Source organism: Vanessa cardui, chromosome 30, assembly GCF_905220365.1.
Source record: "Vanessa cardui chromosome 30, ilVanCard2.1, whole genome shotgun sequence".
Taxonomy (NCBI): domain Eukaryota; kingdom Metazoa; phylum Arthropoda; class Insecta; order Lepidoptera; family Nymphalidae; genus Vanessa; species Vanessa cardui.
Genome location: NC_061152.1, coordinates 1,033,943 through 1,051,361, shown reverse-complemented (window position 1 = coordinate 1,051,361; position 17,419 = coordinate 1,033,943). Strand labels below are relative to the sequence as shown.

The 17,419-nt window shown below is 35.4% G+C and overlaps 1 protein-coding gene across 6 annotated transcripts in view; it reads left to right on the top strand.

Annotated features, from left to right (window-relative positions):
• The window catches only part of LOC124542178 (segmentation protein cap'n'collar-like), a 142,094-nt gene that overhangs the window by 79,167 nt on the left and 45,508 nt on the right, over nt 1–17,419 (top strand). For all 6 annotated transcript variants that reach the window (XM_047120118.1, XM_047120113.1, XM_047120115.1 and 3 more), the window contains 2 exons: nt 12,336–12,463; nt 13,018–13,104. In XM_047120118.1, the coding sequence (XP_046976074.1) occupies nt 12,336–12,463; nt 13,018–13,104 (215 nt within the window). The remainder of the gene's footprint in view (nt 1–12,335; nt 12,464–13,017; nt 13,105–17,419) is intronic.

Here is a 17,419-nt window from a genome sequence, read left to right as displayed (position 1 = left end):
ATACATATGATAAAATTGGAGTGTCTGTTTGTAATATTAAGACATATTTACTTGGCAGAAGGGCTTTGTGCAAGCCCTTCTGGATACCACCCACTCATCAGTTATTCTACAAAATAACAGTACTCAGTATTGTTGTGTTCCGCTTTGAAGGGTAAGTGAGCCAGTGTAACAGGCACAACGGACATAACATCTTAGTTCCCAAGGCTGGTGGCGCATTGACGATGTAAGGAATAGTTAATATATCTTACTTCGTCATTGTCTATGGGTGATGGTGACCACTTACCATCAAGTGGCTCATATGCATCCGCCAACATATACCATAAAGAAAAACAATTTTTATTAAATGCATGCATCTATCTACATAGTACATATACCAATTTTTTATAATTTTTGTCTCTCTGTTTGTTCCGGCTAATCTCTGGCAGATAGCTGATGTAATGAGGAGTAACTTAGGCTACAGTAAATTTTTTTTTTGGTTAAAATCAAATGATGAAATCGCGAGTAAAGCTAGTTATAAATAAACATACATCATCAATCAAATTGTATTGATCAGGTACATTTACGGTCTGTTTACTCTTCTCGTGGTGTGTTGATACTTGCTTGAAAATATAGAGTAACAGCCTGTAAATTTCCCACTGCTGAGAGAAGGCCTCCTCTTCCATTAAGGAGAGGGTTAGGAACGTATTCCACAACGCTGTTGCAATGCGTGTTGGTGGAATGCACATGTGGCAAGAATTTCGATGAAATTAGACACATGCAGGTTTCCTCACGATGTTTTCCTTCACCGCCGAGCACGAGATGAATTATAAACACAATTAAGCACATATATATAGTGGTGCTTGCGTGTGAACCCGCAATCATCGGTTAAGATGCACGCGTTCTAACCACTGGGCCATCTCAGCTCAAAATTGAAAATGTAATCTATATTAATATTATAAATGTGAAAGTAACTCTGTCTGTATGTCGCTCTTTAACTACCAAATCAATAAACCGAATTTGATGGAATTTGCTATGAAGCAAACTTGAACTCCAAGGATGGGCTACTTTTTTTCCTGACATATGACAACCATCACTCTGAACCATGAGGGTAGCCGCTGGTGACAAGTAGTATTTCATATAGTTACTTTAATAGGCAATTTGACTGGTTTTTAAAATCCATTTTATATTATTTAGTAGAGGTTAAGGAACCCAGTAAAAGTTGTGTTTTTTATTTCTAATACATATTTGCCGAAAAATATCATATTAAAAATTCTATATTTAAATAGCTCGCGAAAACGTTACTCGGACAATATGGCGCTACAATGGGGTCGGTGACGTCTCTTCTGTATTTTAATCTGTGGTACCTACAGTAGAAAAGCAAAGTTTACAAGAAAGTGACTTCATCATAAGCCCGGCCAATCGGGAGCGTTTTGTGTCACGTGACAAACGTTTGAAAACATGCATTTTTGTTTATGGAGTTTTGAATAAATTAAGTATTATTTTCAACCTTCGTTAGAAAATAATCATTTCTAAACTCATAATATACACTGATTACAATAGTTCACAATTTATTTTTCGCATTGTCAAATAGCCTATTACAAGTAGAGCTATGTAAAAGCCGCTGTGAGTGAGCCAGTGTAACTACATTCACAATTTAGCTCGAAAGATTGGTTCTGCTTGTAAGGGATGATTATTGTAGGTTGTATAGCGATGTTTATACTTTTTTTTTAAATTCAAATATTGCAATCGTTAATCGTAATGATGAATACAATAATGCGATCCATCAAAGCCTATTCTATTGTTATTCCACGTGACAGCGATCGATCACAACTTATATGTCAAAATATTATCCAAGAAACGTGGACTCCAGGGGATCAAAATTGTTTGTTATCAACCGAAAATTTTGATCGTCAATACGGCTATAGTCCGTTGGGCTATCCGTTGGGAATAGCTGTGGGTTGATGCAATGTCAAATCGAATTATATTTGATTCAAGTTTTTACGAGCGCTTTTGAATCGTCATTTAACAATTAAGTGAAGCCACCACCGATTCGGAATGCAGATTTTACCGAGAAGAACCGCCAAGAAATTCAGTAGTTAGTCATTTTCAACATTTAAAAATACAGTCATGTTAGTTAAATACTATTATATATGTATGATGTATATCCTGCCTGGAAGGCAACGAGTATATAAATAATCAAACTGCGTCATAACTTAATTCTGTGTCAGCATAACGATTTGTACAAATTGTAATGTACGAAAAAATATCAATGATTTTATGAGAAAATGTGATACTCATAACATTGGTACAAGGAACAAACACAAACTTGTTATTCCTGTTATTCGACTGCATAGAGTTAGTAACTCCTTTGTGGGCCAATGTATACGGTTTTACAACAGGATCCCAGAAAGCGTTTAAAATGCCTCTGTTGCCAAATTTAAAAAAATTATTAAAGAACGCTTGTGTGCAAAAGGTTACTATACAATTAATGAGTTTATGATCGATAGCACACCTTGGGAATGAAACGATCGCCTCCTGGCTATTTCATCTCATATTAAATTGTTTAAATAATATATGAGACAAATAAAAAAAAAAACCCGCTGAGTTTCTTTCGCCGGTTCTTCTCAGGTCAGGGTGTTTTCTTTTCCGAATCGGTGGTAGTGTTTCAATTGACCATCAATAAGAAAGTGTAATGCTTCTATATTGAATAAAGCAAAATGAGTTGAGTTAATGTTTTCTTGGTATAACGTCTGGGGTAGGTACCACCCACTCAACAGATTGTACCGCCAAACAACAGTACTCAGTATTGTTGTATTCCGGTTTGAGTTGAGTCAGTAACTATAGGCACAAGGGACATAACATCTTAGTTCCCTAGGTTGGTGGCGCATTAACGATGTATGGAATAGTTAATATTTCTTACAGCGTCATTGTCTATGGGTGATGGTGACCATTTACTATTAGGTCACCTATAACACAAAAAACATATGTAAGATATAGATATATATTTAATCTTATGAAATAACGTTCGATGAATTTTGTTTTACTTAACTCACTCACGCGTTGAACTCTTTTGTATGGAAATATAATGAACTTAATTTTTTTTTATCGTTTCATATCTTGATAAGCTCGTCTGAGTAGATACTACTTCCTTCTCATATATCCTACCTCCAGTAAAACTTAGTACATTAAAGGTACAAGGCAATGATATTCTAATAAACAGATATGTTATATCCATACTAAACAACAGAAAAAAGTGTGCCGCGCCGGGGACCGTTTATTTTACATTTCGGTACAAGTAAAAAGGATAGCTTGATAAAACAATAAGTAAAAGGGATAACTAGATGTTTTAATTACGCAAAACCGTATTACGACGTAATTATGATGTATTATAACGTGTTACTACGTAAAACAACTAAAGGCAAACGTCCCAATTAGGGCGTTTTCTAGTCTTCAGTTTTTGAGCGTTAATAACATATCTGTTTACTACAACATCATTGGTACAAGGTACATATCTTATATTCAAGGGTTGTCAGCTTATTTTGAATTATTAATATCTATAGTGAAATAAAATTGGAGTGTCTGTTTGTAATATTAAAGTAGCAGCTTTTTAGTAAATGCATATGTATGTAGTGAGGAAACCTGCATGTGACAAATTACATAGAAATTCTGCCACATGTGTATTCCACCAATTGGAATTTGAACAGCGTGGTGGAATATGTTCCAAACCTTCTCCTCAAAGGGAGAGGAGGCCTTTAGTTCAGCAGTGAGAATTTACAGGCTGTTGTTGTTGTTGTTGTATGACAACATTCCCTACAACACGAGCGCATCCACGGGCGATTATTAATATTCCATATTTTATCTCAAAAAATGCTAATTATTTGGTACATATTCTTATAACCTACGCCCCTATAACCTTCGTAAGTTCGACAGTATCGGAACGAAGCCTTCTTCAGAAAAAACTTACAATAACATTTTTAAAATTTCAACTAAAAAAACGTAAAGAAATGGATACGTCCCACGCTTTTGGATGCTACACGCGATTCTGTACCTTATTGTATTGGGATAAGGTTCAGAATGGTTTTTTTTTGTCGTTGTTTTTATTTCGTTTTACAAATTTTCAAGTACCATATGGATCGTTCGTGCTGTCGTCTCAGTGACTTTATTTTGTACGTGCCTTATGTTATGGAATCGAGATGGCCCAGTGGTTAGAACGCGTGCATCTTAACCGATGATTGCTTCAAACCCAGGCAAGCAACAAATATTCATGTGCTTAATTTGTGCTTATGGCGACGAACGAAAACATCGTGAAAAACATTGGAACAGCGTGGTGGAATATCTTCATTAGTTGTCTACGTCGTCTCGGGTCTGGGTGTTTGCGTCGTCGTTACTTCTGATCTTCCACAACACAAGTGCGTCAGCTACTCACATTGGGATCAGAGTAATGTATGTGATGTTGTCTCATAATATAATTATATTAGAGATGGAAAAGCGTGTGATTAGTATTAATTGTCTTCCAATCAGGATGTATAAAGACATTAGTTGTTGCCCGAGGCATCTCTCTCGTTTTAGAAGTTTAATTATCATGTGTTGGGAAAAAAAGTAGCCTATATGTATCATCATAGTCAAATATAATTGATTTCTAGCAATGTTTGATTGAGCCAGTGTAACTACAGGCACAAGGGACATAACATCTTAGTTCCCAAGGTTGGTGGCGCATTGACGATGGAAGGAATAGTTAATATTTCTTACAGCGTCATTGTCTATGGGTGATGGTGACCACTTACCATCAGGCCCATATGCTCCGCCAACCTATAAACAAAAATGTTACATACATATGTTGAACTGATATCCTCCTGTTTTGATGTTGGTTATAATATATTAACAAACTGTATTTATACAAACATACAAAAAAAATGGACGAGAAAAAATATGTAAGGCCACTGATTCTCAAATTTCAAGAGCATTATGTTAATTTATTAATAGTGTAAGTTTGGAGAGGCGTGGTCAGGGGTTAAGGGACTGGAAATGAATCCTTAATATTTATAAAAAGGATTTTTTTTTAAGATCTGATTCTTCATACTCGGTGGTAAGGCTTTGTGCAAGTTTGGGTTCTCTCACTCATCAGTTTTACCGTCAAACAACAGTACTCAGTATTGTTGTGTTCCGGTTTGAGCCAGTGTAACTACAGGCACAAGGGACATAACATCTTAATTCCCAAGGTGTGCTCGTGATGTAAGGAATGATTAACGTTTCTTGCAGCGCCATTGTCTATGGGCGGTGGTGACCACTTAAAATCAAGAAGCGGCATTGCAAAGCCATACCATTTAAAAAATAGATGAAGCAGCTTCACTCGTGAGAAATTTATAAAAAAGTAACCTCAGAATACAAACTGTCGACTCAAATATTAACAGCTGTGTTCCATCATTTTAAATCTGTTATATCTTTAAAAATATTATTTTTAATTATATGCTGTAAAGGGCCATATTGATCTATATCAAATGCACAATATATTTAAGGTACTTAATTGGATAAGGAATAATGCTGTATTGCTTCAAATCGATTCGTAAATAAGCCATTCTTACTAACAAGTAAAGGATGAAAATGTTTGTTGTGTGTTATCCCTAAGAGATAGACATATACTATTTGGGGCATTTTAAAAGACTTTTTTAAGCTGTACAATACTGTAGTACATTGTTTTGATCTATCTCGTAGGGCCCAGCCAGCGTGTGAAATGTAAGCGCAAGAAATGTGTTTATATATCAGAGCAGAAACCTCTTAAATGATCAGTCTTTCTCTACTATATTGTCCATGTATTATACACAAAAACCTTCCTCTCGAATCGCTTTATCTATTGAGAAAACTGCATCAAAATCCGTTGCGTAGTTTGAAAGATATAAGCATAAATAGAGTTACAGGGACAGAGGAAGCGACTTTGTTTTATAAAAAGACAAATTATCGATACAAGATTTTATAGATGATAAAAAAGCGTACAGTTAAAACAGGTGACTTCCAGGCATTACATTAAATACATATATAATTGTATTTAACTAATATGACTGTATTTTTAATTACCGAGTTTCTTGCCGGTTCTTCTGTATAGAATCTACTTTCCGAACCGGTGGTAGCTTCACTTAATTCACATACAGGACCAGACAGATTGATGGATGCGACTTTTATTCGATGTAGTTTTTTTATGGAATAGGTCGGACGACCATATGAGCCACATGAAGGTAAGTGGTCACCATCACCCATAGACAATGACGCTGTAAGAAATATTAACTATTCCTTACATCGTCAATGCGCCACCAACCTTGGGAACTAAGATGCTATGTCCCTTGTGTCTGTAGTTACACTGTCTCACTCACCCTTCAAACCGGAACACAACAATACTGAGTACTGTTGTTTAGCGGTAGAATAACTGATGAGTGGGTGGTAACTACCCAGACGGGCTTGCACAAAGCCCTACCACCAAGTAATGTGATATATTTCTTTTCATACATAAATTAATATCAAACGATCGCAACCAAACCATTAATATTAATAATGTTTCAATTGCTGAAACAATTGAATCTAATTCACATTAAAGAGCCGCCATCTTTATATTTCAATCTTTCGTCTCCCTCGCACTTGGTATTTTTAATGATCTGCTATCTCCCTTCAGGAAGGAATGGTTAGGGTGACGATGACTTTTGAATTTATATGGATTTCCTTTTGATTCTTTATTAATAATTTACTGTATTCCTGTATCATCATATTGTTTAATACAATATTAAATAGATGATAAAAAGGATATATTCCAGACAGGATATATTACATACATATATAATTGTATTTAACTAACATGACTGTATTTTTGAATGTTGAAAAATAGCAACTACAGATTTTCTTGCCGGTTGTTCTCTGTAGAATCTACGTTCCGAACCGATGGTAGATTCACTTAATTTTAAAATGACGATTCAAAAGTGCTCGTAATAGCCTACTTGAATAAAGTTTAATATGATTTTTTTTAAGGATAGTATTAAAACACTTGGATAGATTACTAAACAGTAATACTTACTGCAAGAAACATCGAATCTTAAATACCAAGGATGTAAGGATAGCTACAGAGTCTATGGTCAGTGGTGAGTGGTGGACTGGTTAATGGACCTCTTAATCTTTGGTGATCTATACCAGCATGTCTAATATATATACGGTCCATATAATATATGGACGTGTCCTGACGTTTTTACGAAATTGTGGTCTCCGTATTTTTATCGTGCTCACCTAAATTACAATTCGTTAGAGCGAGACGGCTGCGTTCGCTATCCCCCCCTCTCATCCCTTTGACATGCCGACGTGGGACCAAATTACATCTTCCATCTGATGCTATTTGCTGTAGGGTGTTTTTTTTTTTAATAATTCGTTTTATTTTTTGTCAAGGAGGTTTTGCTTGTTAAATGAAGTGGTTTTTTCTTATATCGTCCTTTGGTAGATATAGAGTTGTTATATATATGTCAATTTAATTATATACCTAGTAAGTATATGGTATCTCTTTTGGGGCAATGTTGGACGTTTTTACAGCAGGATCCCAGAAAACGTTCGACAATAAAAGGAAAGTAAAGTAGAGTAACAGCCTGTAAATTTTCCCACTGCTGGGATAAGGCCTCCTCTTCCCTTAAGGAGAGGGTTTGGAACATATTACACCACGCTGTTCCAATGCGGGTTGGTGCAATGCACATGTGGAAGAATTTCGATGAAATTAGACACATGCAGTTTTTCTCGCGTTGTTTTCCTTCACCGTCGAATTATAAACAAAAATTAAGCACATATATATTGTGGTGCTTGCCTGAGTTTCAACTCGCAATCATCGGTTAAGATGCACGCGTTCTAACCACGCGGCCATCTCAGCTCCAAGAAGAATCACTAAAGTACTAATAAACAAATTCTGTAGTATATTTAGTGTCAGTATTGAACCCGTGCGACGCCGGGGCGCTGGTGTAAGTATAAACTGACAATAGTAAATAGATTGTATTACAAAATCGTATTACGTAACGCTGTAACTCTCAAACTGGCACAAAGCACAGCCTTGACAGTGACTGTGGACGATCACGAACTATCGAATCTATATATATATATAAAACTGTCCGTTTGTTCCGGGTGACCTTGTAAACTATATTGGTACACGGGGGGGGGGGGGGTTTGGAAATTAAACTTTAATTGATTTATGTATATGCGTAACGGTTTTTTTGAAACGACTTCTAAAATAAGGTTGTGGGTTCGACGTGTGTATGTAACACTGTTAGGATTGAATTGTATTTGAGTATGATACATCTACGCTTCCAAGCACGTGTGTGTGTTTGTACACGAATTTTTCGAAAACTGTAAGACGTGTTGACAAGCACTTTTGAATCGTCATTTAACAATTAAGTGAAGCTACCACTGTTTCGGAAAGTAGATTCTACCGACAACCGCCAAGAAACTCAACAGTTACTCTACATTAAAAAATACAATAACACACGTTAAATATAGCACTACTATATAAAGTATGTATTTAATGTATCTTGCCTAGAAGTATAAGCATAGTAACAAGTATTAACTCGAAAGCTTTTTCATAGTCTTTATAATCTTATACTGAATAATATGCCTTCTTTACCAATGTATTTTATACAAATGATTTGAATTTATGAAACTGCAACGTAAAAAATGTTTCGGGAATTTTGTGTTTTATGAAATGTTTTAAGAAGGATTTATTGACTGTGCTGAGTCGGAAACTTGGCATTATAAGCTTATCCTTACTCCTAGTGCACATACAATGATTATCACTGATTTTATCAGTGATCAATTATATCAATTTTTATTAATTTATCTTAAATAATTCATCTCGTGCTCGGCGGTGAAGGAAAACATCGTGAGGTAACCTGTGTCTAATTTCATAGAAATTCTGCCACATGTGTATTCCGCCAAGCATTGGATCAGCGTGGTGGAATATGTTCCAAACTTTCGTTTCGAATTGAGAGCAGGCCTTAGTCCAGCAGTGGGAAATTTACAGGCTGATGTATCAATCTAAGTAATTAAGTTTGAAATCCAAATATACAAGTATAAATTCGCTTCGATATAATTGCAGAGTTATATATACGTACGGCGTGTCGAATTTATCCTTATGTATAGATACCTAAAATAACTCCCTCGCGATTGGTCGAGCGTGAAGGACAATATGGCGGCCGTGTAGGTTTTTTATTCGAATCCGTTGAGGGATAACCGACTTTAATTCGATTTTTTTTATGCCATTTCGATTATGAGGAAAACGATTATTTTATTCGTAGGATTTTGTGTGTTTTATACATGTGTAGGTGTAGGTTGGTGATTTGGTTATTAGCCATTTGTATACGATATGTTTGTATAACACACAACTATTTACAATATTCAAATCAAATCAAATCAATTTTATTCAAGTAAACTTCACAATGAAGCGTTTTTGAATCGTCAATAATGAAATACTACCACCGTTTCGGAAGCTTCTAGCGAGAAGAAACGGCAAGAAACTCGCATAGTTGCTCTTTTCAAATAAACAGATTTACAATGCTGTTATTTACAGTAATCAGTGTCCTATGATGGAACCCGAGCCTAACTCCAGGCGTTTCTTTCTAAAAAGTACTCTTTTAATGATTGATATGATTTATTTAGTAATTTAGTCTTAATAATATTTTTATATTTTGAAAATGGTAAATTGATTATTTTTCCCGGTATCTTATAATGCGTATATCATTGCCCAAAAACGTTCTCTTTACCGTATGCAAACGGAAATCATAATGATTTCCTAGAGCTAATATCATTATTATAAATTTTAAATTAAAATCTTTTATAGGTTATCATTGGGGAATTCAACTGGAAAGACCAACAGACAGATTTACGTGCGCATTTATAATATTAATATATAATGAATATAAGAAATTCTATTTTTGAAATATAAATTTGAATTTAGAACACCCACTCATTGGTCCAATTAAAGCCGGCGTTCGACATCTTAAAACGTTATCGGGATTAAGAAGTTCTATTTTTGAAACATAAGTTTGAATATAGAACATCCACTAATTGGTCCAATCAAAAAAATGCGTTCGACATCTTAAGACGTTATCAGTATTTCATCATGGCTTAATGTGTCGACTTCAAGTAAACAGTCACAAATCACTTTTTTTGCGGACGGTTGACCGTTGGCAAAAAAAAAATATCAGCACGGTTTACCGTAGACAATGGTGTCTAAATATAATCCTTCTTTTGTTTTTTTTATGGTTTCGACTACCGTTATGTACTGTCAATAGTGGTCGAATGATTTAACCGCGTTTGAAAGAAAGGGTTGTGTTGTTTCAAAGCCGGTGGGTAGACCGCGAAGCTTCACGTTGATTCAAAAGATTCTTTAGGAATTTCGAAAAGCGTGAACATGTATTGTTTTGTATTGGAAGCTGTAAATTTATAAGTAATATAATAAACTCGTTAACAAGACATTCGTAGATAATGTCGAAATATAGAGCTTACACCGAACAAAAATAAAAAAAATATGGTAAATATCTAGAAATTAATAACTTTAATAAAATCAAAATTAAAATAAACTTTATTCAAGTAGGCTTTTACAAGCACTTTTGAATCGTCATTTAACAATTAAGTGAAGCTACCACCGGTTCGGAAAGTAGATTCCACCGAGAAGAACCGGCAAGAAACTCAGTAGTTACTCTTTTTCAACATTTAAAAAAATACAGTCATGTTAGTTAAATACAATTATTTAAATGAATATATCCTGCCTGGAAGTCAACAGGTATTAACTCCACGAATAATATGCCTTTTTTAATAATAAAAATAATCGTATTCATTTAAAATCTTATAAATAATAATTATATTTGCATTAAATATTACATACATAATTATGTTTAGTCAAAAATATTACATACAAAACTTTGTTGCATTGATTGCACTATTAAGATTAAAAATCGTACATATTTCCCACTGCTTCTTCTTCTAGGATTCTTTTGTACCTGTCTTTGTGCTGGCTCTCATAGGTCTTAACGCTTGACATAGTCATTACATAGTATAAAACAAAGTCGCTTACTGTCTGTCCCTTTGTACGCATAGATCTTTGAAATTACGCAACGGATTTTGATGCGGTTTTTTTTTAATAGATAGAGTGATTCGAGAGGAAGGTTTTTGTATATAATACATGGACAATATAGTAAGGAAACGTTGACAATTTTAGAGGTTTCTAATGTGATGTGAATAAACAAATTCTGTAGTATGTTTAGTATCAGTATTGCACCCGTACGAAGTCAGGGCAGATCGCTAGTATAAAATAATCTGCCCGCACGATTTCAGATAACGAATGTTCAAAATAATCTCTTAAGTGTCAATCCCTATATTAACTACTGTTCGATATTTTGACCATAATGGTTAATCCTTTCACGCTAATGGGATTATGGTGGTCTATTGAAATTAGGGGCCCATTTTGACCATTTTTTTTTTCTCGAGCAGTTGACATTTCGAGGCTTCCGATTTAATTGTCTGAGGCACGGCGTATTGTTGCCGTTTTTGACAGGTTTTTTTTTTTTTGTTAAAACTATTGCTTTGGATTTTTGTGGTTTTGGGGACTTTATTGTTTCTCATTGGGTTTGATAATTATATTTCTCGATTTGAAATATTGGACTGAAATGTATTGATCATTATAAAGTGCAATTTGTATCCACGACCAATTGGGCTGATAAATTAAAAATCAAGATATATTTTTTTCGAGCAGGCTTTTACAAGCATAACCCCCAATTCACATATAATATAATAGTAATAGCTTGTAAATTTCCCACTGCTGGGTTAAGGCCTATTGACCTTTTGAGGAGAAGGTTTGGAGCATATTACACCACGCTGCTCCAATTGTGAATTCAGTGGTAGAATTTCGTTTAAATAAGACATATGACGGTTTCCTCGTGTTGCTCTCCTTCGCCACTAAGCACGAGATGAATTAGAACGTGGTTAGAACGCGTGCATCTTAACCGATGATTGCGGGTTCAGACCCAGGCAAGCACCGCTGATTCATGTGCTTAATTTGTCTTTATAACTCATCTCGTGGTCAGCGGTGAAGGAAAATACCATGAGGAAACCTGCATGTGACAAATTTCATAGAAATTCTGCCACATGTGTATTACACCACTCCAAATTGGAACAGCGTGGTGGAATATATGCCAAATGTTCTCCTCAAAGGGAGAGGAGGCCTTTAGCCCAGCAGTGGAAATTTACAGGCTGTCGGTGTTGTTGTTTACTTTAGTATTTTCAAGATGGGGATCACTTTTATCACGTGATAATTATTTGCAGGATTAAAAACATTGCTCTCAATTTTCCAGGTGAATACGTCATCCAGGGCGAGTTACCCCAACAGCTGGTCAGTGAGGAGTCCCGTTTCGATCTCCTCGAGGAGGCCCTCCAGCTTGTCGAGCTAGGGGACGAGGCTGACAGCAAGGATGAGACCCAGGTCAGACCCAGATATTTAAATATTTCATGGTTTCGTCTGAACTAACCTTAGACCAAATAGGTATTGTGTTGTTTTTGATAGTTATTTGTTTAGCTGACCGTCAGATATATAAGTATTTCATGATTTCGTCTGAACTAACCTTAGACAAAATGGGCATTGTGTTGTATTTGATGCTTATTTGTGTAGCTGATCTAATTGAAAGTTAAAAAGGGAACAACCACCTAACTTATATTTACAGAAATGGCCTATCTGATAGTAAGTGGTCACCGTAAAACCAAAAAGAAGCCTATATGGATCATTATACTCAAATATAATTCAATCTTTTTCTTTTATGGTTTAGGTTGGCGGACGAGCATATGGGCCACTTGATGGTAAGTGGTCACCATCACCCATAGACAATGACTACATATACATCGTCAATGCGCCACCAACCTTGGGAACTACGATGTATGTCCCTTGTGCCTGTAGTTACACTGACCTCACTTTAATGATGAGTAGGTACCTACTCGAATTTGTATATATAGTTCCAAGTTTTAAGTTAAGTTTCTGTACAGGCGGTAGAGGGTAGCAGCGGTACCAGCATGTTGCACCCGGCAATGCGGCATGTGCCGCACCATCCACTCGCCCACTACCACAACCAAGTATGTAACATATCTACTATATATACATACATATATATAGTACGACACAAATTAGATGTAGCATCGGAAAATGCAATGGAATGAATTAAAACCGATTACTGCCTATTTACAACCAATAGAAACAGCTCCCTATCGCGCCATTCGACGATATTCGTCGCTATAGATTCACGCGTCAGAGAAAGCAAGTGCGTATTTACACGCAAATCGACGCTTCAAATTGACGAATATATTCGGTCATATGATATTACAAGTTATTAGGTACGTTTGTGCAAAGATCATATTCGCGTGAGAAATATATATTGATAATTTGGGATGGCGTACTCAATTCGGATGTGATCGGTTTTACGAATTTTGCCGATGCGACATCTAAGTTGTGTCGTACTATACATATATATTTACTATCAACGAATGTCTTGTTCAACGAACTCCACCAAATAAAAATTGTAATATATATAACAATGTTAATTTAAAATCTTATATGTTTATATGTATATAATATATTTACAGATTAATTTTAATTATTTATTTAATTTAAGTTTACTTTATATACCACATTCGTGTATTTATATTTTAGGTTTTTTAATTAAAAAATGACGAACTCCCATATAAAATTTCAACCCTTATTTCACCCCCTTAGGCGCTGAATATAAACACTAAAATAGGTATCTAGTCATTTTATATCAGTGTGGGTATCAAAAATAAAGTTTTATGTTTCTTATTTAAAAATGACGGTCTTACATTCAAAATTAAAACCCTTGGGCGTGTAGTAAGACGGGGTAGTTACACTTTTTCGAAATTTAAATATACAAAGCCATGTCAGGTTAATAGTTTGAGTTCAAAGGAAGGGAAGGCTTTTCCTAATTAAGGGGTAAAATGGGGGTGAGCCTCAGTTTCAGGGAGTTATTTTATTAACTGACTTACGACCCGCCCCGCAAGGGTGCAATGATATAACATCACAGTAGAAACTTCTATTATCAGTATTTCTTTAGTATGTTGTTCGTGTATTATATACAAAAACCTTCCTCTCGAATCGCTCTATCTATTAAGAAAAACCGCATCAAAATCCGTTGCGTAGTTTTAAAGATTTAAGCACACATAGGGTTATAGGGACAGAGAAAGCTACTTTGTTTTTTACTATGTAGTGAAGTAAATCTTTTATCGTTAATAAATATCATTACACATGTTTTTTATACTTCGATTTAAGATACGAACGGCGCCTGTCATTCTTTTTTCAACGTCACGTCAAAAATCCGTCGATATTAAAAAAAAAAAAAACGAATGACAAATGGTTTGACGTCCAAAGTTTAAATGCCACACGCATTGATCGTTGTGGTTGATATTTGTTTGTTTCCCACCGCTGGGCTAAGCTAGGTCTTGATATCGAAATATACTGTATCCAAGTAGGCTCTTACAAGCACTTTTGAATCGTGATTTAACAATTAAGTGAAGCTATTACCGATTCGGAAAGTAGATAAATAAATAAATAAATAATAAATAAATGTGAGACAACATCACATACATTATCCCTTCACACAATGTAAGTAGCTGAAGCACTTGTGTTATGGAAATCAAAAGTAACAACGGTACCACAAACACCCACACCCAAGACAACTAATGGTTATCTACATCGACTCGGCCGGGAATCGAACCCGGAACCTCAGAGTGGCGTACCCATGGAAACCGGTGTACACACCACTCGACCATGGAGGTCGTCGGTTCGTCAGATTCTATCGAGAAACGGCAAGAAACTCAGTAGTTACTCTTCAACAATTAAAAATACAGTCATGTTAGTTAAATACAATTATATGTATGTGTATGTAATATATGCTGTCTGGAAGGCAGAAGCAGGCAGAAGAAAGTTGAAATTCTCGGCGATTCTCTGCTATAATATACATGTATTATACATGTAAACGTTCCTCTCGAATCGCTCTATCTATTGACGAAAACCGCATCAAAATCCGTCGCGTAGTTTAAAAGATACAAGCGTACAAACCAAGAAGCGACTTTATTCTATAATCTGTATTGAAATTGATACAAAATGTTATTGAAATAGATTAAAAAAATAAAGAAATATTTCTTATCTGTCCACTAAACGAGGCGAGACGGAATAACCAATTTTTTTTCATTTTTGATTTAAAGTACAAAAGTTTCATTTTAAATTAAAAAAAAAAAATTACACTCGACAGTTTAACTCAGGCGCATCTCAAGTGGAACCTAAGTCAATATAACATTCCTTAAACGTGAGGTTTTTGAGATGGGTGCTAGTGATGGGATTACATCGATATCGATATCGATGCTAAGGAAACGATATGAGTAAGTTTCTAGTAATATAAATGATCTTGATATACTGTCAAGCTCCACTATATATACGTGCTTAATTTGTGTTTATAATTCATCTCGTGCTCGGTGAAGGAAAACATCGTGAGGAATGCATGTGTCTAATTTCATAGAAATTCTGCCACATGTGTATTCCAATTCGCATTGGAACAGCGTGGTGGAATACAATGAAATGAAAAATAACTGTTAACTCAATAAGCTTATATTTTTTAATGTCGATGTAGATTGTCATTAGTTGTCTACGTCGTCTCGGGTCTGGGTGTTTGTGCCGTCGTTACTTCTGATCTCCCACAACACAAGTGCGTTAGCTACTCACATTTGGATCAGAGTAATGAATGTGATGTTGTCTCATATTTATTATTTTTATATCAAGTATCGATATCGATAATGACAAACGGATGAAATCACTAGCAAAATATGCTACCGTTCACGCTGTTTACACAGCACTCGAACATATACGGATTAGTGATGGAATTTCGATACATTTCAATATGTCGATTTTTAAAATTATTTAATTTTAAAATATTACACATGTTTCTGCATGTGGGGTTTACCTTGGACGATTAGAAAAAAAGCTCTTTTTTATAAGCTTATGAGCCACCTGATTGTAAGTGGTCACCAACACCCATAGACAATGACGCTGTAAGAAATATTAACTATTCCTTACATCGTCAATGCACCACCAACCTTGGGAACTAAGATGTTATGTCCCTTGTGCCTGTTGTTACACTGGCTCACTCTTCAAACCGGAACACAACAATACTGCGTACTGTTGTTTATCGGTAGAATATCTGATGAGTGGGTGGTACCTACACAGGCGGGCTTACACAAAGCCCTACCACCATCATATAAAAAACTAGATAAATAAGTCACATTACTATACTTAATATACTACAGAATTTGTTTATTTATGACACCCCATTAGAAACTTTTAAAATTAGTAGCGTTTTTCTACTATATTGTCCATGTATTATATATAAATACCTTCCTCTCGAATCGCTCTATCTATTAAAAAAAACCGCATCAAAATCCGTTGCGTAGTTTTGAAGATTTAAGCATACATAGCGACAGAGAAAGCGACTTTGTTTTATAAATTTTATAATATGTAGTGAAGCGTCTCGTTAACCACTGAGCCATTGGTGCGTTATATATAGCGAAGTCACCGATCATTTAGTCCTGTGTTGAGATAAATCTCGCTTTACAGCATCCCGCAATCATTTTAAACATTGAACGCAATTAAATGCGATATTGCAGAGAGATGTCGTAACGGACGTTTAGAATGACAGCTGCATAGGTGGGCGGGGCCCTTTAGAAACGATACGTCAAGTCAGGATACCTGCCTTTACGTCTGAGTCATTATCGATGCGGTTTGAATATAGGAAATTATTTTGTTGCCTGTGATAATTAGTTATGAATCATAGTTGTATGTATTTAGAAATAATTTACATTTATAAATGAATAAATAAATATTGTACAACATCACATACATTATGATCCCAATGTGAGTAGCTAAAGCACTCGTGTTGTGGAAGATCAGAAGTAACGACGGCACAAACACCCAGACCCAAAACGACAACTAATGAACTTTTTCTATATTGACTCGGAATCGAACCCGGTACCTCAGCGCACACACACTACTCAACAACGATGCTCGTCAACGAATAATTCTTTGAACTATTCGAGAATACATCTCGTGAATAATTCGATTTTAGATTCGAATCAATGGTACGCTTTCATCTCGCCGCCTTTATCTCCGATCAGATGAATCTCGTCATATTGAGATGCTGTAGTTATACTCTGTTCCGACCGTAAGAGGAAAGACAAATAAACAACATATGACGCGCTGTCATTGGTCGAAAGCTTGAATAGTCTGTGACGTCACTGTGGATTTGCGAAAATATGTTATGAATATATATGTAACTGTTATTAAGACTTTCGGAAGTAAATTTAAATATATAAGCAGTTTAGTGTCACAGTA